This window comes from Dunckerocampus dactyliophorus, chromosome 8, assembly GCF_027744805.1.
Source record: "Dunckerocampus dactyliophorus isolate RoL2022-P2 chromosome 8, RoL_Ddac_1.1, whole genome shotgun sequence".
Lineage (NCBI taxonomy): Eukaryota > Metazoa > Chordata > Actinopteri > Syngnathiformes > Syngnathidae > Dunckerocampus > Dunckerocampus dactyliophorus.
The window spans coordinates 14,369,085-14,396,057 of record NC_072826.1 but is presented as its reverse complement, the minus strand read 5'-3'; the positions used below and the strand labels follow the sequence as shown (position 1 = coordinate 14,396,057).

The following is a 26,973-nucleotide window of genomic DNA, read 5'->3' as shown; positions in this document are numbered from 1 at the left end:
AGAGGCTGCAACTGGTCCCAGGGCCACACGTTGGACAACCCTACTTTTATAGCTCTTTGTAAGGGTTGAGAACGTGACGTGATGTCAACTCGTGTGCAACCAGCAACTAGTAGCAACCGAATGATGGTAATTCAAGAGAGAAGAGGAGAGTGTTGTTTTAGCCGGAACAAACTGATTCCTTACAAGTTACTTTTACTGCAAATGTTGATTCTAAAACAGAGATGGTGCTCGTGGAGGTGGCTTGTAAGACCTCTGAACAAGTTGTATAGACACGGGAAATGTTCTTCCGTGAGATTCGATTTTTTTGGAGGCGCATGTCACAGTACACAAGAGGGTTTACAGGGGAAGGAGCAAGCCGATGTAGTGGACGCTGGTGCCTCCACACAGGAGCATAATCCAGGTTTCACAGACGTAACTTCAAACTGAAATGGGAAAAATGCAGCAAAATGCAGGACTTTAAGACTAATGTAAAACTAGTCACCTTTTTAAGAAACACATGGAGGGTTTTTGCAGAGTTGGTGGTTTGTATATGCATTTCTGCAATAAAGCCTTGTCCTAACTTCTATTTCCTGCTCTATGGTTATAATCACACATTTCATCATTTCCATTACAAAACAGCCTTTGAGTTCCAAGTTAAAGTTGGAGTTTAGGGACATATTTTTCCACAACGCTGCTCACAGTAGCACTTTTGGGGAATTTCACTGAATAAGCAAAAGATGAGTGTAACAAAACAGACGCATAATTGTCCCAGATTGTTTTATTGTCAATTCTACAAGCAACATTCATTTATGTCTTCAGCTGTTTGTGGTACAACTGAATAAAAGCTGGCTAATGGTGTAGAATTGGTGGTCACATGAAGGACTGGATGGACCAGTTCAACATGTATCGGAGTGAACTGTGCAGCAAAGCACTGTGGGAAGTAAAGTCCCCCAGCAGAAGTTTCTACAACATGGTTCTGAATTTTTTTTAATCAAGGCAACTTTGTGGTTTTATCATTTTCTTTAACATGTACCTTGTCATACAAAATTAAACACCAGCTCCCTTCAATTGATTCAAACTAAATCTGCATTTTCATTTCGTTCTTCCAAAGTGATGTTCTCTGAAATACACAAAAAAAACAGGCATGGCTAATGACATCATTAGTTTGTTGCTACTTTGACATAGAAGTCCTCTGACCTGACAAGAACTTAAAAATAACTGATAAAAATGGCATTGTCACATGATGTCACACTTCACATATGGAAGAGCAAACTGACTTAGGGCTAGTTAAGTGCATGTTTTTATAAAAACAAATGTATAAAATTTTGGCATCAAGCAGTAAATTATATAGCAGCTAAAGACCGTTGCTGTTATTTGCAGCATCAGATGAGCGGAAAGTTTGGGAGAACCATGTGACCTGACTGCCGCATCGTCATAGCTCCCAATGTATTCCTAACATCTCAATAAAGGCACTTTCCTAAGGGAACCTCAGCAAACTCGAGTGTCTTTCTTTAGGCTTCTTTAACCACAAACATCAATTGTCAATTTTTCTTTGTCTTTCTTTTCTGCAGTTTTAAGTCTCCTGTGTGTATGTTTGTGGCAATGAAACATCTGACAAATCAGCCCTAATGTCTACATTTACATTTTAACTGTGTGATTGATGGCTGCATTGCGACAAGAAAGTGTTATTAAAGGCTATAATGGCGTTAGTAATAAGGCAATGGCAGTAAAAGCTATGATAACGTTGAGATTTTTCAAAAGCATCCCTCTTCAGGATTTCCAGCATTGAGGTTAAAAGCAAGTGCTAAGTATCCAACCCTGATCAATAAAAACTATTAGCGCCATTAGCATCCTAATTGGTCACCAGGATAAAGTAGTAATAGCAAACATCTATACATGAGAAGACCCAAGATGATGTAATAATCATTAAAAGGTTAGTGGAGTGGTGCGTGTGGTGTACACTCTGGTCCTAAAATCCCTTTGTTGTATGGAAACAAAGAACAATAGATGTGTGTGTGTGGCTCTGGAACACCTTTGAGTTAGCATGTAATCTAAATAGTTAGGCTAAAAGCACTAAGCAGTACAAAAATAAGTCAGGTCAATAATAAAAAAAAAAGTTGCTCCTAGCCTTTTTGATTGGCTGCCAGCTGAGCGCTGCCTCATGATTGGTCTTTTGTGGGTATAAATGGGCATGGTCCTAACATTGTTGGGAATGTGGGTTAGCAGATTAGTTGTTTTGTGGTTGGCTGTGATGCGGCCTGTGGTGGCCTTCATGATTTGGCGGGCACTTTGAGGGGCTGGAGCCCTCTCATTTTGAAGTAAGAGACCACCTGGGTGGGGACCTCGGCAAGGACTGACTGGGCCAGATTCGCCACGGGCGCCTGAGGAGACAGACAGGAGTAACGTCACTGACTTCTAACCTTTGACCTGTGCCTTGCTTGCTGCCTGAGGGCATGATGGGACAACACTCACATCTTTGAACTTCCTGAAGGGGACAAACTGGACGATGTCTCTGGCAACGGCTTCACCCACCGTAGACCTCAAAACACCGTCATCACCATCCAAGAGCTCCATGGCCTTAAAGTCTGCAGGCCCCACCCCCACAATGATGATTGACAGAGGCAGACGGGACGCCCGAACGATGGCGTCTCGGGTCTGGTCCAAGTCAGTGATCTCTCCGTCAGTGAGGATGAGGAGGACAAAGTATTGCTGCAGAGAGACATGATCAGTGGACCTTCTCTGTGCTCTAATCTGTGTGCGCTTGTGTGTGTTGTCTTTACAGAGGCGCTGTTGTTCTGTGCAGCTGTGGTGGCAATAGAGGCCACATGGTTGATGATGGGAGAGAAGTTTGTTGGTCCAGAGAGTCGTAGCTGAGGAAGAACCATCCGGTAGGCTTCAACAATCCCTTGAATGCCTGTGAGAGAAGCAGAGCCACTTACATCACAACCCTAACAAGCCAATAGGTCAACAAGAGTTGTGTTATCCAAGCTGTCATGGTGTAAACACGTAACCTAAGTAAAAACTAGTAACGTCTTCTCTTTGCACTTCAGAACATGTTCACATACAGCACTTAAAAAATTGTTTTTAGTCTAACTCACAGATATGCAAAAAGGTGTAAAAATCTGACAGTATACTATACATGCCACGCCACAAGTTGGTCATGTTACTTGTAAAGAGACACTATATCCAAATGTTTGTGGTCTTTATAACAGTCTTCAGAGTTTAATATGTAACTGTTAAACACATTAGTGATTCAGTAAATGTAAACAATGGAGAAAGGTTACTACAAAAGCACAGTGTTCCACCATTTTTGCTTCGGAAGTAAAACACTGAACACTTAACACTCATGTAGTGTACATGTGTACACGTTTGCAGGCTCCCAAGTGCTGTTTTCATGACAACTAAGAGACACAGCAGTATGCACCTTGGCAATACGGGCTGGTGGGGTTGAAGTTGAGGGCAAACTCGTGATGCGCGGCCTGTAGGATCAACAACACAAGCCGTCAATACATGACATGGCGGCAACAAAACAAACTTCTACAAATGGTGTTGCTACACTTTAAAAAAGTACAACAGTAACAATGGCTCTTGATGACAAATGTAAACATGATACAGGAAGTGATCATTTTATGTCATCCTCTATTAGTGTTGTATGTGTTGCTAGGGAAACCACCTGGTAGTCCGGAGGAAGTTTGGCTCCAAACCCAAAGGCAGGGAAACGTTTATCACTGAAACAAAACCAGACGTAAAGAACTTGTCAATATTACATTTTAAACATATTATTCATGACAGTTGTGTTGTCTTGTTCAATGTGCACTAACGTGTCATAGTCTTGGACCACCTGACCCACAGACCACAGTGCAGACAGGTACTGATTCAGCCCGTCTGGACTCATGTAGTGGAGAGAGTTGGGTGAGCGAGGATCACCATTGGAGCCAGTGAAGTCGATTCCCACCTACACAATAATCAACCAACTTCATGTACGCGTCCCATTACAAAGAAAAAAGAAAAAAAGACATGGGCTGTGCTCCAAATTGCACACTTCCACCTTACACTAAAGCAACCAAATTAATGGATTTAGGACGGCACTATACTCTCAAAACTGAACCCTCAGGAACCAAGAAAGCAGTGTACATAAAACACATATTGAAGTGCAAGCGTGGAAATGCGCAATTTGGAAGATGGCCATGCTATATGCTCTTTGAGCTCCAGAGTGTAAAATGTAGCACTTTGCTAACGCACAGTGAAGTTGATCTGGCAGCCGCCCATCACGTAGTCCAAGAAGGTGTGTTGTGTCACCAGCTGTAGCACACAAACACAGGGAATTATGTTGCACAACACAAGCCATAAAGACGCAAATGCCATAATCAGTTGTATTGTTAAACTGTTAACAACAGTCATCTCCAGCAGAGGTCAGCAGACTGCTTTTAATGTGACTCAAGCTGTTGTCACAACTGAGGGGCTGCATCCTTTGGAAGCAGTACTAATGTCAAAACTACACACAAGTCTGTCCTACTTAGCAATAGAAATGTAAGCGTTGGCGTCTTACTAATTTGAACATCTAATGCCACATATGTAGCACTTTGCAGGACCTAAAAACGTTATTAAAATATGCAAGGTTAGTAATGCCAACATGCAGCCACCTCGTGTGGTGATGATATGTGTGATACAATCATGTAATCTCCCCATAACTAGACCATAATGTGGTCCATACCTTGCAGCTCTTCACAGAGACCACACCAGAGTTCTTGTAGCTCTTCTTTTTCTTTTGTTTCTCTGGGTGGATGCAGTCAAATGCCACCTACAGGACAAAACACATTGATAGACACACTTTTCTTAATAATGCTCTCATCACAGTGAGCTCACCAATGAACCGGAGGCTGCCTTCTGCAGCTCCGACACTTTGGTGGTGAAAGACCCGATCAGATCGTGTGAGCCGTCGCTGTCGTAATCAGAACAATCCACCTAAGGAAGACAGAGAGTCAGCGCCTGCAGGTTGGACAGGGGCCGCAGAGGTAGACTGATTGGTAGAACCTTGAGAGGTCTTTCCAGGTCACTGCTGCAGAATGTCTGCAGAGGAACAGAAAACTTCTTCCAGCTGGGACTCAGGTTGTTCTTCACTACCTGCCAACACACAAAATCATTAAAATCAAAAATGGTTCCTGACCTCGTCCTGTGTGGCACGATGAATTTGTATGTTTCAGTACCTCTGTTCTGTGAACCAGTTGCCATTTTCCATCATCTCCTTGTTTGAAGAACTCCAGGAAGGGATCAGACTTTCCAAAAGTGTCCTGAAGAAAGTAGAACGTAATTTTGTGTGACAAGTGTGACAGAGAGATGCAAAAGCACATATGACCAAGCAGGATGTGCAAAAGTTACCTTCTTGTCCAGATTTTTTGCCTCTAGCTCCAATGTGATGGCTCTGTTGTCCTTTATCTCCTCTGCTGTGATCTATCCATGCACACCAAACACTGCTCAGTACAGTTTTAAACAGTGACATGCAGTTTATCATGAAACATTTTAAACCTAATACATAACATAAAATAAATATTTCTCCACTGATCTGTGTTATGTATTTTCTGTATAATTTCAATCATTTAAAACATTTATTAAAAATCGCTGAATTTGTACATTTCCCAATCAAATACAGGGCATAAACCCAAGCGGTGAGCAGAGCTTTACTTCTGAACACGCAAACTCTTGCAAACTGGGTTTGAGTATGATGCCAATATGTTGGCAGAAAGATGTATTATACACCATGACTTTCTACAGCTAATGCAAGTGTGTGGCATAATTATTCTTGCTTAGCAGACAAACTGCAGAGAAAAGTCACAAGGTGAGGTGGACAGTACTCTGCCGCATCCTGAAGATGTTGGTGTAAATCTGACTCCAATGGAGTTAAGTGCCTTCCCAGCCATGAGCCTCACCACACATCACTGGTTTTAAAAATCTAGTGAGGCTCTTTAAAAACATACGAACAAGCTACAGTACATACAGTAATGCTTCCTTTGCCAGCAGGTTTGCCCTTCTTCAACTGCAGTGGTCTGGTCAAAGATTTACTGGAAACAATCTGAAACAAACGAACACACACAGGAGACAACTCACATGTCATTCAATACACAGACCAAGTCCTAGAGTCATACACAATTTTAAGCATTTTTCAAGATCAATGTACAAACTTCCCAGCATCTTACAGCTTGCAGACCCAGAGCGGACTGAACAAAAAAAATAAGCAGCGTGTGTGTGTTTAGTTGGTTACCTGGCCCAGTGTCACCTCCACTCCTCCCAGGTAATCATCATCGCCCAAGTCATGGGAGGTGTTGTCAATGTCGTAGATCCCAAGTTTGAGATTCTGAACAGTCTCAAAGTGGTAGTCCAGTCGTAGGCGTTGACTGAAGGATGGACTGGAGGTGTTCTGCAAACGTTCGGTGCGGCCCAGCTGACACAAGAAGGCACTATTAGTATTTGTGCAGCGCTTTGCTAGCTCGTCTTCCCCAGGTAGAACTTTGTTGTACCTCAGTCCAGGCATCTTTTCCTGAGCGCTGGAGGAGAACACACAGAGGGTCCGACTTGGAACCCACGTCTTTATCCAGCAGGTCCTTACAGGAGACACTCAGCTCCACCTTTGACACGCAGTCTGCCATCTGAGAAGACAGAAGTGGAATAGAAAATGAAAACATTATTGTTTATGTTAATTTAAGTAATGGTAGTGCTAGTTGTTTATAGTAGGCACAAATATGCATTCTTCCTGGACTCACAGAATTACCTCCTCACAATATATACAAACTCCTTGAGGACATTCTATATATTCACAACAACACACAAAGCCAACACATCACAACAGCTAGCTCCTTCAATCCCCCTCTTCTGATGGCGACAGAGCAAAGTATTTATTACATTTGGTGAAAAACCTTTTAGCCAGACAGAAAATGAGTAAGCGTGTGAAAAAATGCCATAAAAGCCGTGATGCTGCGCGATATTGACCTACTTTGCACCTTTGCCATATAAAACGCTCCCCAGGCGCTGGGGGGCAGATTTGCGTGCTCCAGTATTTGCCGTGACGTAATAAGCAGTGTCATTATCTACTATTCATTTCCATTCCTATTCTGACGTCAGCTCCGGGACGTCCTCACTGCAGTATTCACGTGGTATTTATAAAAGGGAACTTTCTTGTTAATACAACTACATCCAATGTACAGTATATGCACACACACTACATAACAGATGGCCTACTAACATACTGACTCAAAGTTAACTTCATGCGCTAAAACAATACCAGTGACAATTGAGTAAAAATAATGACTTCTGTCTAGCCTAGAAAAAAAACAATTGTAAGGTTTAAATATGCAATTAAAAGCAAAGTCATTGTGACATAATTAATCGCTAATCACTTCATCAGTTTAAGCGAAGGGGTTACTTACACTGGGAGCCCGCAATTGGAATCTACAGTCTGCGTAACCATAAACACAAGCGGACCCTATAAAATTGTACTTGCTTAAACTTTACCTTTGTTGTGGATTTATTTGATCCTGCTAAAGCACAAACTGCCTTTTTGCCTCTAAAGTCACATCAAAGCTATTCAGACTCACTAGCAAAGAGGAAGCAGCAGCCAGCATGTCTTCACTATGGTTGGACAACAAGCTGAAGAATAGCATTCACTGATTGGGCATAAGGAATGTCACTCATTACCACCTCCCTCCCCAAACGACTTCCGGGCTCTGCCATTCAGAATAAGAGCACCATTACAACTGAGCCAAACATACAAAACCCTTCTCAGGAGTAACTGCTGAATTTAGAAGAAATGAATGATAACTGTGTTTAATTGCCACGGCGGTCTACTGTTATCATATATACAATATTTAGGTACATGTGTCCGCTACATATCACACACAATACATGACGTAACCTGGGATTTTACAAGAATTTGCTCATAATAAAAAGTACTGGCTGTTTAAATCAAGCCTCAGGTTTCAACTGATAAATTGTGTATTAACGTGATGACAAATGTCACGACCCTGAAGTGCGCCAAATAAATCCACCACAGCTATTGACAAGCAAAATGAACATTTAATAAATTCTCTGCTTTTATGCTGAAGGGTAGACACTCGAGCCAACAGCGCTATTGCTGAGTCTGATGCAGAGAATGAGTGCACAGCACATTATGAGCTAACTTGCCAACATTATAGATTGCTTCATTCATTCTTTTTGGATGACACCACAGTGTAGACAAGAAAAAAGGTCATGTAATCATATGTACATACACATGGACCACAATTTAATGCCCGATTAGAACAACAATAACATTATTGTTAAAAGTATAATGTATCTTAAACTTCAACCACGGAACAAGCTTATTCCGCTTATTCCTGTGCAACAACTACAGCGTTTCACAAGTAACACTAGAGTTGAACAATTATAGACTTTTTTATTTAAATGTTATCATCCCCTGCTTCTTGGTGTCTTTACGTCAGCAGAAAGTTCGCTCAACCTGAAAGTCTTTGCAGGAAACTTTTTCTTCACTGCACATGCATTTTAACCGTTTTCCATAGAGCAGGTCAACTAGATAGTAAACTAGGGGTGTCCCTATCCGATATTGGGATATCGAGCTGACATAAGCAAAAAAACAAAAACGAATATCAAATTATATTTGCCTGCATCTAAAATCTCCAATATTGGCACGTCCATCCTGCAGCGACCAAATAAGAGCCCACAACGTTACAACAACAACGTGTGCTAACGTGTTAAGCATGTCGGCCGTGTGTATTTCTCATTCAAGTCCGAAAAAGACTTTGCAGCTGAGTGCAACACTTCATGCACACGTTTCCTGTGGTGGCACAGAACCGAGTAAGTTTAATATCACCAAACTTGTTGCGCATTTGAAGCAGCATTGCACAGGAAATTCCCCAGGGACAAGACCCTGTCGGTGGTGAGTAAAGCTGGCTTTAAACGTTTGAGCATGTCGAACCTCGCTATATTGCCAAGCCGCCACTATAGTGGATAAAAAAAAATAAATTATCGTCTATATGTTATTTTAGTTTGGTTTATTTTAGATATTTGAGTTTGACGTAATACATGAACATCACATTATTTAAAAAAATTATAATTAATTAAAATTATGGATGTCCCGATGCAATCTTCAGGATCCGGATCGGCTGCCGATCTGCTGTACTTTGAAGATCTGATAATATTGGCTTCCCACGAGATCAGGCCGTTCTGGTTGCAGTATCACGTTCGTAACTCTGGGCCACACTCCAACATGGTAGGTGTGGTAATGGGCCTCAAAGCTGGTTGCCACTTGACTCCCACCACCCGCAAAAATAAAACATCAACACTATCATGCAGACATGTCTGCGGTGTACAATGGTGAAGCTACTTTCACGATGGACATTGGATATTCGGCTCCGTAGCTACAGCGGTATTTCCCCCTCACTGTGCTCGGACTGCTGTGTCATTGTGCGGTGAGCTCGCACGCAGTGGCGGAGTTACGTGGCGGCCCTGCCACCCTTGGTCACTCTCCGGCCACCCCACTTGCCATCTAGATATTTCAGTTATCAACTTCTTCCTACCCCTATGTGAGTAATGGTCTCACCTTAGCCACCCCAATGAAAAAATTCTGGTTCTGCCGCTGATCGCACAGGAAGTGCTGCTCTAACCGCTGGTTGTATAGACAAGGGACAGTCAATAAATTACTACTATTGCGCTGAAGAGAGAGCTTGTTTAAAAAAAAAAAAAAAAAGTCATATTATAAGTTGCACCACAAATTGATCTATAACCATATGTCATATGATTAGTCCTACCTTAAAAGCAATATTCTCTATTTTATTTTTTATTGGATGAACTTTTATTGGATCCTTTATTAGATTAGGGACCTGACTCACAGAGGTTTGTTACAAAACCCAAACAATATTGTGGGTCATGCTGTGTAACAAAAGTAAAATCAGCAAGACTTTGCTTGCATTACAGTATATTTCATGCTTTGAAGAGCTATTTTCATAACCATATTCAATTCCACAAATTCATGTTTGTAACAAAAGCTTATTATTAAAAAATAATAATTAAATAAGGATTGGTACCGGGTCGGATCAGCAAGACTATTAAAAAAAAAAAAAAAAACACGTATCGGAAGCCAAAAAATGTGGATCGGCACATCCCTAATTAAAATATACTACATCAACACTATGGCCCTTGCCTTAACCGGCAGGGGGCATCTTGAGTGTGCAATCCATGAATACATAAATAAAAAGTCACAAATGAGAGCCTACAGTCCTGTGTGATGACCAAGTCCTACTTCCCCGACATAAGGAAGATTAGTGTCAAGCGTCAGAAACGATTAAACAGATGAGAACACTGATGAGTCCTACTGGGAATTGTTTTTTCTTCCTGGTTTGGAGAGTTTGTTATTTATTTGAGCGGTGGTCTTAAACTTTTGATCAGCTGATAAAAAGTCTATTTTGTTTGTTGTTTTCAATAAATTACTTTTTCAAAATGCTTTTTGTCTCACTCCCCTTTCTTGTTTTTGCATATTGTAGCTCAACTTAAAACCCCATTAAGATCCAAATGTGCAAAATGCAAATTATAGCAATTTTTCAACTTGTCATAAGATTTTGATCAGGAGTATATATATATATATATATATATATATATATATATATATATATATATATATATATATATATAAATGATATTAAATTGTGCTACGTTATATTTTAATTTTACACAAATAACACGGGAAGGAATCAAAAAGGCCTTGCGAAGAACTGCTCTTCTGTTTCATGTATCCTGATGATGTAACGGGTACAATTAAAAAATACAAAATATTTGTGTTACGTTTGTGGCTCCAAACTATTCTTCTTATATATGCACAAAGGGCACAAACTGGCTTTTTGATAGTAAAAGGTTGCCGACCCTGCCCTAGCTGCTTAAAAATACAGCGGTGTGAAAAAGTGTTTCCTCCTTCCCGGTTTCTTATTTTTTTGCATGTTTGTCACGCTATTTTAAATGAAACATTTTATTATTATTATTTTTTAAAAATCCAAACCTACATAGCCCCGTGTATAAAAAGTGATTGCCCCCCTGTTAAAACATAACTGAGATTAATGGCCATCTACAGTGAGGGTCATAAGTATTTGCACCCCCTGCGATTTTGCAAGTTCTCCCACTTAGAAAATATGGAGAGATCTGAAATTTTCATCATAGATGCATTTCCACTCTTAGAGACATAATCCAAAAAAAAAAAAAATCCGGAAATCACATTGTATGATTTTTTTAATGATTTATTTGTAAATTACTATGGTTCATAAGTATTTGCACACTTGAGAATCAGCAATAATTTTGACTTTCAAAGAGCTCTTAGTCCACCTTAAAAAAGTCCACCTTTACCCCGTAACCACCCACCTACCACCCCTTTCAGCTCATTAATCTCACCTGTGCACCCCACAGTCAGTCATAATCCAACTGCTACCATGGGCAAGACAAGAGAGCTTTCCAAAGACACCAGAGACAAAATAGTAGAGCTCCACAAAGCTGGAAAAGGAAAGGCTGTGGAACAATTGGAAAGCAGCTTGGTGAGGATAAATCAACAGTTGCTGCAATTGTTAGAAAATGGAAAAGGCTAAACATGACTGCTAATCTACCTCGGACTGGGGCTTCATGTAAGATCTCTGCTCGTGGGGCATCACTCATGATTAGAAACGTGATAAATCAGCCCAGAATTACACGGCAGGAGCTGGTCAAAGACCTGAAGAGAGCTGGAACCACAGTTTCAAATTCTACTGTCAGTAGAATATACGGCGTAACGGTTTAAAATCATGCATTGCACTGAAGGTTCCCCTGTTGAAGTCAGCACATGTGAGGGCTCGTCCAAAGTTTGCCAGGGACCATCTGAATGATCCAGAGGGATCATGGAAGAATGTCATGTGGTCACATGAGACAAAAATGGAGCTTTTTGGTGCAAACTCCACTCGCTGTGTGTGGAGGAAAAAGAAGGCTGAGTTGCATCCCAAGAACACCATACCTACTGTTAAGTATGGGGGTGGAAACATCATGCTTTGGGGGTGTTTTTCAGCAAAGGCAACAGGACGACTGTACTGTATTAAACAGAGGATGAATGGGGCCATGTATCGTCAGATTTTGGACAACAACCTCCTTCCCTCAGCCAGAGCATTGAAGATGAGTTGTGGCTGGATCTTCCAACACGACAATGATCCAAAGCACACAGCCAAGATGACCAAGGAGTGGCTGCGTAAGAAGCATATCAAGGTTCTGGAGTGGCCTAGCCAGTCTCCAGACCTAAATCCAATAGAGGGAGCTGAAACTTCGTGTTGCTCAGCGACAGCCCCGAAACCTGACAGATCTAGAGAGGATTTGTGTAGAGGAGTCAAAATCCCTGTTGCTATATGCGCAAACCTGGTGAGGAACTACAGGAAACGTTTGACCTCTGTAATTGCAAACAACGGCTTCTGCACTAAATATTAGCGTTGATTATCTCAAGGGTGCAAATACTTATGAACCATAGTAATTTACAAATAAATCATTAAAAAAAAATCACACAATGTGATTTCCGGATTTTTTTTTTTTTTTTAGATTATGTCTCTAAGAGTGGAAATGCATCAATGATGAAAATTTCAGATCTCTCCCTATTTTCTAAGTGGGAGAACTTGCAAAATCGCAGGGGGTGCAAATACTTCTGACCCTCACTGTATTAGTCTGGAAAAGGTTATAAAGCCATTTCTAAAGCTTTAGGACTCCAGCAAACCACAGTGAGAGTCATTATCCACAAATGGCGAAAACATGGAACAGTGGTGAACCTTCCCAAGAGTGGCCGGCCAACCAAAATTACCCCAAGAGCGCAGCGACGACTCACCCAAGAGGTCACAAAAGACCCCACAACAACATCCCAAGAACTGCAGGCCTCACTTAAGGTCAGACTCCACCATAAGAAAGACACTGGGCAAAAACAGCCTGCATGGCAGAGTTCCAAGACGAAAACCGCTGCTACACAAAATGAACATTAAGGCTTGTCTTTGCCAGAAAACATCTTGATGATCCCAAAGACCTTTGGGAAAATACTCTATGGTCTAGTTTAACTAACTTTTTGGAAGGTGTGTGTCCCATTATATCTGGCATAATAATGACGCATTTCAGAAAAATAACATTATATCAACCATAAAATATGGTGGTGGTAGTGTGATGGTCAGGACCTGGAAGACTTGCTGTGATAAATGGAACCATGGATTCTGCTGTCTACCAAAAAATCCTGGAGGAGAATGCCTGACCATCTGTTTGTGATCTCAAGCTGGAACCAACTTGGGTTCTGCAGCATGACAATGACCCAAAACACACCAACAAGTCCACCTCTGAATGGCTGAAGAAAAACAAAATGAAGACTTTGGGAGTGGCCTAGTCAAAGTCTCGACCTGAATCCTATTGAGATGCTGTGGCATGACCTTCTAAAGGCGGCTTATGTTTGAAAACCCTCCAATTTGGCTGAATTACAATAATTCTGCAAAGATGAGTGTGCCAAAATTCCTGCACAATGCAGTAAGAGACTCATTGCAAGTTATGGCAAACGCTTGATTGCAGTTGTTGTTGCTAAAAGGTGGCAGACGCATGGCATTATAGAATATTACTCTAAATTGCTCGAGGAGGAGGGAGCCCCTCAGCTGCCATGTAAATTAATTTTGAGAATTAAAAACAAGCTGTGGGCTGCAGGCGGCCCCTGGGCCGGACTTTAGCCACGCTTGTACTGAAGCATTCAAGGATATCGCTGCATATATTCATGTGGCCCAACCACTTATTAGTTTAGGGCGCAATCACTTTTTCCCCACACGGCCATGTAAGTTTTTTTCTCCCTCAATAAAAAGCTTCATTTAAAAAAAAAAAATGCATTCTGTCTTCAATTGTGTTGTCATTGACTAATTAAAATTTGTCTGATGATATGAAAAATTCAAGTGAGACAAACATGCAACAACAACAAAAATCAGGAAGGGGGCCAACACCTTTTCACACCACTATAAATGAGTACGTTTTTCTCATACCTACTGTTCATGATTATTGTTCTGAGTAATATCACTCGAAGCATTTTCTGACATTCCACACTAAAAATAAGTAATAAAAGTTTGTTTTGTGCTGCTATCCGATTTATTTAGTCTCGGCAGATATTCAAGGCTGCAATATTGATATCGGATTAGAAGTGAAAAGGTTGTATCAGGACACCCCTAAAACATTTTTTGCAATCATTTCGTGTTTTATTGCACTGCATTACAACCCAACTTACATACTGCATACACACTTGGCAGCTGTTGTACATGTGCTGTTTACCTCTTCACAGCAAAAAATTGCACAAATGTTGAAATTGTATTTAGGATGGGACTCTTCCAGGACTTGTGGTCAATATGTTTTAATCCATGATAAATGACTTTTAATACATAGCTTTCATGTTTAGAGAGTATATGCTCACCTCCCAGGATGACATCACTGTTCAACTGCGAGACAAATGAAAAAGGTGCATCCAAAATAACTGCAAGGCTGCACACCAGCAGCAACCCATCAAAGTGATTATATGAATCAATCATGAATCAATTCTATATCCACACATTGTGGTGTCCAAGTGTTAACTAATCCAGCATGTTGAAAAAACATTTGTGTTCATAGACTACAAAAAGGTACCTTTAAAGACTAACACAGGCTAGGAAGGCCGCACCAAAGAGAAAAAAAAATACTGACAATTTTCATAGCCTTATAAATTTGAAATATTTGTATAAAACAAGTTATTTTAAGTGTTATTTTAATGAGAGAAGTCAGAATTTGGTATTCATTAAAATTATAACAATCCTCCTCCATAATTTACAACCTTTTTTCTCATTTTCCTTTCAGTGTCCTCATACTCCTTCATGGTAGGGTGATGACAGCTTCACAGGAAGGAATTAAAATTCTTACAAGATTCATGCAAATGCTTCTTAACCATGTATGCAGAAGGCTCAAAATAAGACATCTCTCAAGAAGCAATCAGCTTAATTCCAGCCGATAAAAGGAAGCCAATAACTGAGATGAGAGTTCATCAAAAGACAATGAGGAGGCGGCAAGAGAGTGGATGGCAAGGAGGTGTACGTCAGGAACATCCTTTTTATTAGCCAAAAGGAAGGGGACACCACAGCATGCATGTTGTATAGCATCATACAGACTTGTTCACACTGACAGTATAAACAAAAGTGATGTTTAATAGAGAAAACATCCCCAATAGTAATCAAAATACATACAACAAAAAGCTACCAAAACCAAAAGATACTGGAGACCTAAACTTCATACGTGTAATTTTGTTTGTGTGCTAGTGTACATTACGTACGCACAAGTGATTCAGTGGGGTCCAAAGACGGCAACATAAAAAAAATAATTCAGTGACTCAACATCTTCACTGATATAAAACAGGAGACCGCAAACTGTCTATCCCACTACATAGCATCAGAGCCTGTTGTCTGCCATGATGACACAACTGTCACTATAACAAGGTGCCCATCTTCAACACAACTTCATGTTGTAGGTCAACATTACACCAAAGCAGTTGAGCAGCACATTTGATAATATACAGCTGCTTATCATCATCATCATCATCATCATCATCATCATCATCATCATCATCGCAACAGAGGCATGAAAGACAAGCATAGAGACAGCAAACATTTCACAGAGGCGAAAAAGCTTTTCATCTGAAGCATGTTTCAACATAACCAAGTTAATCATTTAAGCATATGGGGACAGAGCGTGACAGCAACGGAACATGTCATGGTTCTGCAACGGCAGCATCAAAATGACAACATACAGCTTTCATTTGAGCATCACACAAGCATGTCAATGGGAAACCACAGCAAGGACACAGGATATTTACACAGATACAGAAACATGTTAGCGTTACCATAGCAACAATACAGGTTAAGATGACAGCGTTATCACAGTAAAGGGCCTACATACTGTACCAATGTTATCATCAGAAAGAAAAAGAACACTGAAATAGATTCTTCCCCCGGAGGGATGGGCAGAGCTTCCACATGCGCTCCTGAGCCTTCAGCAACATACAGGAGGTTAGCCAGCACGGCAAAGTCTGCAAATTGTGTTGCTATGGTATAAATTATTTGTATGTAGGGGTGGGTGACACAGAGATAACAGGTATCTACAGTTGGTTAGTTTGTTCTGGCCAGGATTTTAACCCAGACTCATTTTGACTTTTCGAGCTCCAATAGGTCGGTCATTGAGGTCCATGACAGCGGTCGCAGCCTCTTCGTGATTCTGGAAGGCCACCATAGCCTCGCCAGTCGGCAGGCCTTTTTCGCTGAACTGCAAACATACTGAACCGGGCAGCACCTCATAACCATAGAAGAAGTCCATGATCTCATCTATAGTGACAGTGAATGGCATGTTCTGGAGCTTTACTATTGTTGGGCTGGCAGCACCGCGCTGACCATTTGGGTTGTTGGCTCCTCCGGGGGCAGGTGGGAGACCCTCAGCACCTGGGTTGAACGCCTGCTGTCCACCAGCAGTTCCCCCCCCTTGACGCCCTTGGTTGTTGCTGTTGTTGGCCCCTCCCCCTCTGTTCTGTCCTCCTCCCCCTCCTTTCCTGTTGGTATTATCAAAGGGCACCAAGCCTCTCAGCCCATCCTGACTGAATGGAGCCCCCCCTACAGTGCCGGGTCGAAAGCCAGGTGGCTCCAGAATGGGAGCTGCAGGAAGACCAGCGACGAGAGGGGGTGCAACAGCTAGATTCACTTCCCCAAGTCCTGCTGCCAATGGAGGGAGTGGAGGGGGACCTGCTAGCCCATTTCCTGGAGCAGAGAATGGAGTCATAAATGGGGCACTATTGATGGTTCCCATGGTATTTCTCAGAAAGCTAAATTCCTCTCCACTGATTGCAGCAAATGGGTTGATCTGGGGCTGCTGTGGAACTGGCTGAGCCTGCAGATGCTGGCTCTGATTCAGGTTTTGTTGGTTCTGATGTTGATTTCTTTGGCCTCTCTTGTTTTGCGGAGGAGGGTTTCTCTCAATTTCCTTCATCTGTTCAAAGGTCACCAAGTGAACAAAAGCATCACGGCCATTGAGCTTCTGGCGATGCAGTCTTTCAGCTTTGCGAGCGTCTTCCTCAGTTTGAAGCTGGAATATAGCCTGCCCTAAACCGTTCCCATGACTGTCTGTCAAAACCTTTAGTGAGTCTTCGTAAAGCCCAATGCCCTCCAAAAAGGCACGGACATCCTTCTTTGAGATATTGTAAGGGATGTTAGTGATATGTGCACAGTTCCTTGGTGTTCTCAGGGCATCCTGATTCTTACCATCACTCTGTGCTGCTTCCCGTTTACGAATGGCATCTATCTTTTCAAGCATTCCCTTGTAGCTAATTGGATGTACTTGAATGAAGCGGGAACCCATGTACTGCATGTGAGCACCCAGTGCCGTCTTATAATCCTGTTCTGTTTGAAACTCCAGGAAGCCTTCTCCTGTGGCTCGCCCATTGGGTCCATAGGCAATGTACATGGTGTCCTCTACAATGGCTAGGTTCTTGAAGAATTCCTTAATCTGTTTTTTGTCAGCCTCATACGGAAGGCCCTTCAGGTACACACAAAACTCCTGCCGATGTGGGGATCTTGACCTTCCTCGTTGATCCCTTCCAGCGAGGCCAATATTACCACGACGGTGATGCTGGTCCTGTGATTCACTGTTTGGCTTTCCGCTATTTTGAGAAGTCTGAACCATAGTGCTGTTATTAAGACTGGACCACTGCCTCTCAGAGCCTGGCGTGATCTCAATGAACCTTTGCCCCATCATGCCACCACCACGCTTCACAGCTTCAAAGCTGTCTTGAGGGGAGAAGAACTTGACCATAGCTCGACCAGTTGGACGACCTTGTCCGTCCCTCAACAAACGCACTCCATCCACCCCCAGACCCCGGAAAAACTCCCTGACCTCCATCTCTGAACAGGAAAATGGGAGATTCTGCAAGAGGACAAACATCTCATCTGGACTGGACACACCTGCTCCAGCAACTGTGACTGCAGCGGCCTTCATATGAGCCTGGAGGCCAAGAGATGCAAGAGGGGACAGGGGGTTGAACAGCATAGGGTTTGGGGTACCGATGGGGAGGCCTGTGCCAAGTCCTGCAGGTGGAGGTAAGGAGGGGTTGAAAGGTGGCAGGGAGGACATGTGGTGAAGGTGAGACATTGGTGGTACAGGAGGACCTTGGGGAAGTTGTGTAACAGTGGGGACAGGGGGTAGTGATGATACTGGAGGAGGAACAGGAATTGTGGGCAACGTAGGCATTGGTGGCATGGAGGTCATGCTGGGAAGCGGCGCCATGGGAGGGGGTCCTGCATTGAGAGATGCTAGTGCAGTGGTGATGGCGGGGGCGGAGCTGTAGCTGTTGGGGAAGCTAGGCACCATGCTAGCCAGGCTGGCCACAGCCTTGTTACTCTGAGTCTCCTGAGAAGAGCTTGCTGCAGTAACTGCAGATGTAGTATTACTGAAACCCTGGTTTCCATGACTACCACTTCTGCCCCCTGCTACCGACTGCACTGCGGGTATGGGTGCGGCGGCAGCTTGGCGGTTAGCGCTTCCGGCTGTTGGTGGAGCAGTCTCGGCAGAACCTGCTCCGGCCTCAAACCTGCGACGGCTCAACTCAATCATGTTCTGCATTTCTGTCTTACTGCTGAGCAACAACGACACTTTGGAGCCCTTAATGGACCCACCTGTGCGCATCATCCCCAGCCGAGCATCCTCGTCAGTAGCAAAGACAATGAAGGCTTCGCCATGTTCACCACCTACGATGTGCACTCCCCCATCAGGGATGGTGAGGCCAGAGAAGAAGTGCCTGATGTCCATGGTGCCGGCCACAATGGGCAGACCTTGCAGTCTGATGACTACCGCCATACTGACTGCTAATCAACAGGCCTATAACCTGGGGAGAGAGTAACACTGCTGTCAGATAAAACGCCAAGAAGAGGAAACCTATGGTTTCCAGATGTTCAGCAAACATTTTATGAGATTTTATTTTCCTTCTTTTGACAAATCAAAAAAACACTTTGGCATCCTAACATTTGGAAACCAGTGGTTTGTTTGGTAGGGGTTAAGGGATGAAAGTCCAAAGCATTTGCAAAAAAAGTTGCTGCAAAAAAAACAAATAAATAAAATTTCTTAAGACATGTGTAATGTTTGAATTTTGACAATCACTTTCAACATAACAAGCTCAGACTACACAAAAAAGTAAAATACGTGGGTTTTAAACTAGGACTGGGTGATTATATACTGTAATCATGATCAGTGATCGCAACAAATTTCAGATCGATTACAGCGATCAGCTGTGGGCAAATTTATTCACACATGCCGGAAATGTCATTGACAACAGCCAATCAGAATCTACCTTTTCCTGCTCCACTTCCATTTGTAAGTTGCCGGACAAGTAAACAGAATGACCAAACGTAGAGCTAAATGCACAGATGACGGCAGCAGCATAGATATCAGCTGTGACTTGGAGTGATCCTCCGAAGATGTTGACTGTTTGCCAGTGGTATGGGTATCTCCAAAGTTAGCCACACCACAAGAATTATTTGAAGGAGTACCACCCAAGTGATTGTATGTATGTAAAGCGTGAAAATGCGAGCATAGTTTGCACAACCTGCCACTGCTACCAGCACAGTTCAGCCACTACTAGCAGTGTGGTCACCAGACCAAAACAGTACTCAATAGGGGTTGGGGAAATAATTGATTCTTAAGATGCGGTCATTGACGATTACTAATCAATTCATGAATGTCAATAATCGATGCTGACGAAACAAAAAGACGGAAAGCAGAAGTGCCGTCCAGACAGTTTATGGTGGTGCACTTAAGTCTAAGACGCTACCAGAATAAAATGGCTGAGCGTAAACTCTGACCCGAACCCGCTGGATTTAAAGCGAGCGTCTGGAAGCACTTTGGCTTTCACGAAGTTGAAGGTAAAAATTAGCTGGACAAGAGCCAGACAATATGCAAGCTTTGTCACACAAGCTTAAAATATTTTGGGAACACGACAAATATGAGAAAAGTCCTTTTATTGCGAAGGACTTGAGGCCGTATTCGATTGTTGAGAAGCAGGGCTTTCGTGCTTTGCTGCGCACTCTGGAACCCAGATACAACATCCCATCGCAACGTTATTTCACTGACACTGTGAATAAGGGCAGCCTAGTTTTTTTCTTAGTTATTCATAATATACTGACGTCTGCAAGCATTATTGTTGTATGAGAGCCGCTGGTACAGAAATCTATATTTTGTATGAAAGCTGTTTTTGACTTTGCTATACAGCAAAAATATTATTTTGCCAGAGATTCTATTCTCAGCATTTTTGTTTGAATTCAGAAGTCTATTATTTATTTGTAAATAATGGCAAACTTTTTATGTTGGTTACTCAGAATATGCTGATGTTCATTTTATACATGCTGCTACTGGTTTGCTTGACTTTTCCTGCTAGTTGTGTGCAATGGGAAATATGTTGGTAGATGTAACCTTCCAATTATTAAAAGATAAAGGAAGTAAATGAATCTGCTTCATGTTTATTTTAATTGTGGATCATTACAAATATGCTTTGTTTTAGTAGTACACAGTGAAAAAAAAAACAATGACAAAGAAATTATATATAGAAAAAAAATGATGCATGAAAAATTGACCAAATATTGATCACAAAAAAATGCATCGATAACAGTTTTATCATCACATCGCAGGCCTCTGAATCGTAATGAGATTCCAACCCCTAGTAATCAATAGTCTCACCTTAAAAAACACTCAGGAGTGCAAACAGAGCACTGTTTTGTTCTATTTTTCTACATTCATCATGCCGTTGAGTGAAACTTGTTCTTGTATTTTTATATATTTTATTTACTTCGCTTTGTTATTTGCTTTGTATGTTAATATAATGTTGGGTTTACTGTTTAAAATATTGACCATGAGTGTTGTTTGAGTATTCAATGCTGCTAATTTTGATGAATTAAAAATTTTAAATGTTGTAAATGTCATTGTGTTATTTTTAATTTTTATACGTTTTACGGTTGAGTAAAAATTGCTTTTAGATTTTTAAAAGTTCATCTTAATTAATCTGCTTTGCGATTAATAAAATGTTGAAATGATTTCTAGTTTCTTTAGTTTTTAGTACCGATGCTTTAAAACTGGCAGATAAAAAACAATTTTAAAAATTTTAAAATCGTGAAAAATGAGATTGGATGATATGAAAATAGCGCAATTTTTGGGGGGGCCCTATCGCCCAGCCCTAGTTTAAAAAAAATTATAAAACTGACAAGGCACAAATATATTATAAATGAAACAAGTTAGTCAACAGAGAATTTGCACAGAAGGACTTGAACATCTCCAAAACACTGACCAAACATATTTAATGTATACTAAACATTTGACTCTTTTAGTACATTTTGAGCTGAGGATAATATACAGAAATCTTGTCTCCACCAATTCATATTGTTCAGTGTATCTGTGTAGGCTCTCAGTCGTACAGGAGTTGTCCATCGAGGAAAAGGCTTCTTGAGACGTCATCTGTACTTCTGTGTAGAAGGTGTCGGACGTTTCGCTCCTCATCCGAAGAGCTTCGTAGCCCCCGCTACATAAGGGACTACCACTCCTCTCCTTTTTGCTTCTGTGGGCTTTTGGGGGTAGCGGGGGTCTCCGAAAAACTCCAGAGGATCTTATGGCAACACAAAATTCCTACCTATTTCAAACCAGTAAATACCCTGAGACAAAAATTGGTGCATCCTAAAGACAAGGCTCCAAACCAGAAACAGAGCAATGTGGTCTATTCCATCCACTGTAAAGATGAGGAATGCAAAGAGCACTACATTGGGGAAACTCAGCAAATGCTCCAAAAAAGGCTTTATCAACATCGCAGGGACAATGCTAGTGGTCCTCAATCAGCAGTACATCTACACCTGAAAGCTACCAATCACTCTTTTCAGGACAGCGAGGTTAAGATTTTGGCCAAAGAAAACAGATGGTTTGAAAGAGGAGTAAAGGAAGCTATTTTTGTCAAACAACAGAACCCATCATTGAATCGGAATGGTGGTTTGAGGTTTAATTTGGACCCTGTGTTCAGCAGGTTACTGAGACCAAAACCCACAGCTCTTAGTCTTGCAAATGAGGTGAAGGCAGGGCCGAGCCAGAACAATAGATGCTAACAAGCCAGTATCAGAGTCGTTCATACCCAATTCAGGGAGCGACACTTCCCTTTTATCGTAGGTGTGAATAACAGGATAGGATTATACCACTGCTCCGCCCAGGCTTAGTGTAACGAACCAATAGGAGGAGGGTGTTGGCACACCAATTCCGCCCACTCTTACTGTATTTAAGGCCTAAGCTACCAGCACTTATTAGTTTGCTGACGAAGCTCTTCGGATGAGGAGCGAAACGTCCGACACCTTCTACACAGAAGTACAGATGACGTCTCAAGAAGCCTTTTCCTCGATTGTTCAGTGTAGTTCCAAATATCAATAAACAAGGTCCTTTTTGCAGCAGCACCCTTTGGTTGGTGTTCCAGTCGCAGTAATACAGCACAGTTTGCTTTTTACAGATAATGTCAACATGCAGCACTGTCTGGAGTCACATTTATGTTCTTTGTTTATTTAATTGCAGAGTTACATGCTATTGTACTGTTGGCATGTCACAATAACTGACGAGTGTGATTGCTACACCACCTATTCCACATGACTGCAAACACAAGCCTGCTGAGGACTAAACAATACAAACCAAACCGAACTGTACTGTACTGTACTGTACTGTACTGCCTGGTGCAAACATGGCTCCTGTAAACACTGTGATTGGATATCAGCTAAGTTTACAACATACACACACACAATACACTCATCAAATGATGAGTTCACCGACTAAAATGATCATGTATTGTTGGCTAGTAAGTATAAGTCAGTTTAAGAGCCTGTGCTGTTCAGTCTGGTTCCTCGCAGGATTATTACAAGAAACCACAGTGGAAAGAAGTTGTGACGAATTTGCTTCCTTAAAATAAATGTTGCCGTTTCTCTACAGTGCAATACATACAAATGACACAGATGTTCTCCATCACACCTACAACAAGACTTGAATGTCAGAAAACACTCAAAACATCTTTGGAACTCAACTAGAATTGGGTGGTTATAGACGACCACAATGCAAATTGTGTAATACTTAAGTTATTCAACAAAACAATCAGGTCCCAATAAGAAATTCAACTCAAATGACACTGCTTTTTTAAGACACACTATGACTATAACTTAATCAAGACTGATTACAAGATACCATGTGTGACCTATGTTGACACCTCAAATATAGTTACAAACACAAAAAACTGGAGCTAGCTTCAAATAAAACTATCACCACCTCAATAATCTCTGCAGTAGACAAAAGGCTGACCATCAATCCAATTTATCCCACAGTTTCTGGCAGGGATAGAATCATAGAAATCAACTGGAACCTTAGAAACTAGCATCCACCAAATGTTTCAAAATCAGGCCTGAGTAGATTTCCTTTCAGACACCATCACATCACAATTTAAACATTTTTTTAACTTAGAACACATTCAAGTTGATAAGCTCACTAGCTCACTTATTTTAAGAAACAACCATCACAGTAGGGCCAAACCAGCTGCTTTATCCAGCAACAAACAGAATAAAACACAGCAATGCCATCATGGTCAGACAAAACAACAATAATAGAAATTTTAAAAACCAGTCAAACAATAGCAAAACATATAAAATCGTCAGGCATATCATCAACCAGAGCAGGCTCAGCATCAAGTCAACAGCAGGAGCAACACTAGCATTACATCACCAGGAGCAACATTACTAGCATGGTTTAAATCAATTCCACATCCCAGCAAAGAGGAGGAGCAGCAGCAGATAAAAAGCATACAGACGAGAGATGCAGCATGACAAAAAGAAGTTGCACGGCGCAACCATGGCACACAGACTAACGCTCTGTGCTCCCACCTCCCTATGGCTCCTCATACAACCACCGACCTGATGCAGCTCCATGTGACACTCTCTCAAGATTAGTTTAGATGCAAGCTACACTTGGCTGCAACAGAATCAACGTTAACCTCAGGAGGAAGTTTCAACTGACAACCTTGGTCTTCACTGTTGCAAACTATAGTCAGTTTACGACATTTAGGGGGTATTCTGCAAAAGTGTCACAACCAACCTTTCTGCTCAAGATGCAACGCAAGAAAACCAAAATTCCCCAAACAAAGCTAAATGGTGTTGAAACAGTGATTCTCAACTAAATTTGTCAAGTCTGGTTCTCGGCTTTGTGCTCAGTGCGCTTTCACATAAAAGGGGGCTTTTGACATCATATTATTCTACTTCTGCGCAAAAATGAAGCGATCCCAGTTGGTGTATTTTACACAATATGAGCAAGTCATTATTATGGAGCGTTATGAGGAGTTCAAAATGATTATTACTGCCAAAAGCAACAGTCGTTGTCAATAGAGCAAGGAAGGACTGCTGGCAGAACAAAGCTGAGCATGTAAATTCGCAAGTTAACACTGGTTATTATGCTAACTATACCCTACTAGTTCATTTATCAACGCTCACAAATGCACAACTTTGACATATTAACATGTATACATTTAAAAAAAAAAAATTGGAGTAACTACTGTCTTCTTTCATCTTTGAACTATGTCTATTGTTTTCAAATGTGTTTTTTTAACAATTTTTTCCTTGTTACAATAAACAAGTGTTTTCTTCCAGTTCATTGATGCCTCAGAGTGCTTATTCCTCCTCCAAATATTGTAATATAAGAAGACTAACGGGCTGAGTACGCCTGCAAGGACTGCTGTGACATGTACGTCTGATAACATTGGCCGAATTATTCATATTTCATATTGCATTTTATTCCTGGTGCTCGGCTCAAAATGCGAGCATATCTAGCGTATTCCCTCGGCTGAAAAACACTCTCGCTTAGATGACTATCATCATAAGTGGCGCAATTCTTTTTTTTTTTTTTCTCTCCATGTCCCCTGAGAGGCTCTGTAGGTTCTCAATAAATGGTGACACCAAATTAGTTAAACAGTGGCACTTTAAAGAGCCAATTTTAAGATGAAAGCCTGGACATAACCTGGTCGGGACCTGGTTATGATTTTAGCCTAAGTTACCATGGTCCTGCTGCTTACCATGGTTACCACGATACAGCTGCTTTCAAACCGAGAGCTACCTTTACAGAACAGGCAAGTCCGGCTTTCCACTCAACACAGCTCGCTAACCCACTAACCTTGTTTCACAGAATACCCCCATTGTCAATTAATTATCCCACACAAAGCCATGGTCCACCAAGCAGTACAACGCTAAAAGTTGTTCAAGGGACTGAAATAAACATTCCCCCCACCCTTTTTTTTTTTTTTTAAAGAAAGCCAAGCAATTTGCAAAGCAATCACCATCCCACTGTCACAACCAATGCTTGCAACAACTACTGAAGGGATTTGACTAAATACCCTTGATCGGCTATTGGGAAAAATATAAATTGTCTTTTTTTTTTTTTTTTTAAATACTACTCTAATAGGAAGTATAATAGGAAGAAGGAAGTATAATCTCACTTCTTTCCACACCCGTCGTGGACTGTATTGAATTGGACTGGACTGCTTGATGGAGAAGTGGCTTCAATGGTGACTATAAAAGATACCATATTTCTACAGCAAAACAAAACACCCGACCCTGTGGGTGCAGACTAGACCACAATGAATCAATCCACAGTAGTATATAACAGACAGCAACAACCAATAGTGTGAATAGAAAAGCTTCCTTTGTAGCAGACATAGAAATCAGTAACAATCAAGCAGACAGCAGACAAAGAGAAGTCACCTTTAAATCGCCATAACACCTGAAGAACATTTATGACAAAGCACATCATAAGCAGAAGACCAGCAAAACTGAGCTCAGCCTCAAACAGCAAACATCGGCACTGACACATCAAAAACTAACACGGTCCATTTGTGTGTGCGTGTACACAGTGCACACTTCGACAACGTGTTAATGGATATTTAGCGACCTGATATATAGAAGTCAACGTCAACAGTCAGCGTCATTGCTTTGACAACGTGGATCAAGACACAACAAGAAATGAAAGTCTGTGACACATTCCGGTGCGCTTCAAACAAAAAAAATGACTGTGGTTGCAGGAAAATATGCATGAGGCAACATTTCTGCTGTGATTTACTCCAAACACACACCATTGCGGGCTTAACAGCTTTCAAAACGGTCAGTAGTCCAGCAACCTAATGCACAAAAAGCAACAAACACCACAATTATGCTCAGTTCATCAATATCGAGCATCCGCCTTCAACCACTTTATGCTGTTTGATGGCGGATGTGTGACGTCACGAGGGAAGCTAGTGGGCGAGAAGCGAAGTAAGCCACAGTTAGACACAAAACCCACGGAATGCTACTTCACCCAAACTCCGTCCATTTCTTTAGTTCATAGAAATAATACAGTGAAGTTAATTAGTAGCGAAATATTAACAATAACGCTAATATTGTTAGGTATCGATACTAGCTAGGTCACAGCAAAAGCATCTCGAAAGAACCTGGCTAACTGAAGGCGAATTTTAACAAATCATTCGTAACAGCAAATTATTTGACTAAACGACACCTGTTAGACGACAGTAATGTAGAAAATACTAATGTGTGTAGACCTGATATAAGTGCATCAAACTAATTTATCAGGCTACGCCCCATTAGTCACTTAGCTGCTAGCTCTATGCTGCATTGTGTGTGCGTGTTCGTGTGCTGGAGCGGACCACAGTCGCCATTTTTGGGTCCCGTGTTAGCTTCTAGGTCCCGGTGTGAGTGCAGCATTTAGCAGGTAGTCTCTGCTTAATTCTTACCGAGGAATCTGTCAACTAACACACTCAGGTTTGATTCATGCACGGACGTCTCGGCTGCTCGCTCCCGTCTTTGTAAACTAGCGCTGCTGCGGCTGCACGAAATGTCGGGCAAACAACGCGAT

General features: G+C 41.6%; 1 protein-coding gene across 3 annotated transcripts; it reads right to left on the bottom strand.

The window, feature by feature from the left end:
- Positions 1-728: 728 nt before the first annotated feature.
- cpne1 (copine I) lies at positions 729-26,973 on the bottom strand. Of its 3 annotated transcripts, none has more exons than XM_054783509.1 (16): positions 26,852-26,965; positions 6,495-6,623; positions 6,239-6,418; positions 5,975-6,049; positions 5,359-5,430; positions 5,187-5,270; positions 5,014-5,103; positions 4,846-4,944; positions 4,694-4,780; positions 4,222-4,281; positions 3,801-3,934; positions 3,653-3,707; positions 3,404-3,458; positions 2,760-2,893; positions 2,452-2,688; positions 729-2,360 (listed from the first exon to the last, which is right to left on the bottom strand). In XM_054783509.1, the coding sequence occupies exons 2-16, from the start codon at positions 6,621-6,623 to the stop codon at positions 2,250-2,252; spliced, it is 1,602 nt and encodes a 533-aa protein (XP_054639484.1). In that variant the 5' UTR covers positions 26,852-26,965; the 3' UTR covers positions 729-2,249. The 3 variants fall into 3 exon arrangements, with proteins under 3 accessions (XP_054639484.1, XP_054639485.1, XP_054639483.1); XM_054783510.1 differs by lacking the exon at positions 26,852-26,965 and adding an exon at positions 7,486-7,630; XM_054783508.1 differs by lacking the exons at positions 729-2,360; positions 2,452-2,688; positions 2,760-2,893; ... (10 more) ...; positions 6,239-6,418; positions 6,495-6,623 and adding an exon at positions 15,083-18,913 and having other exon boundaries at positions 26,852-26,973.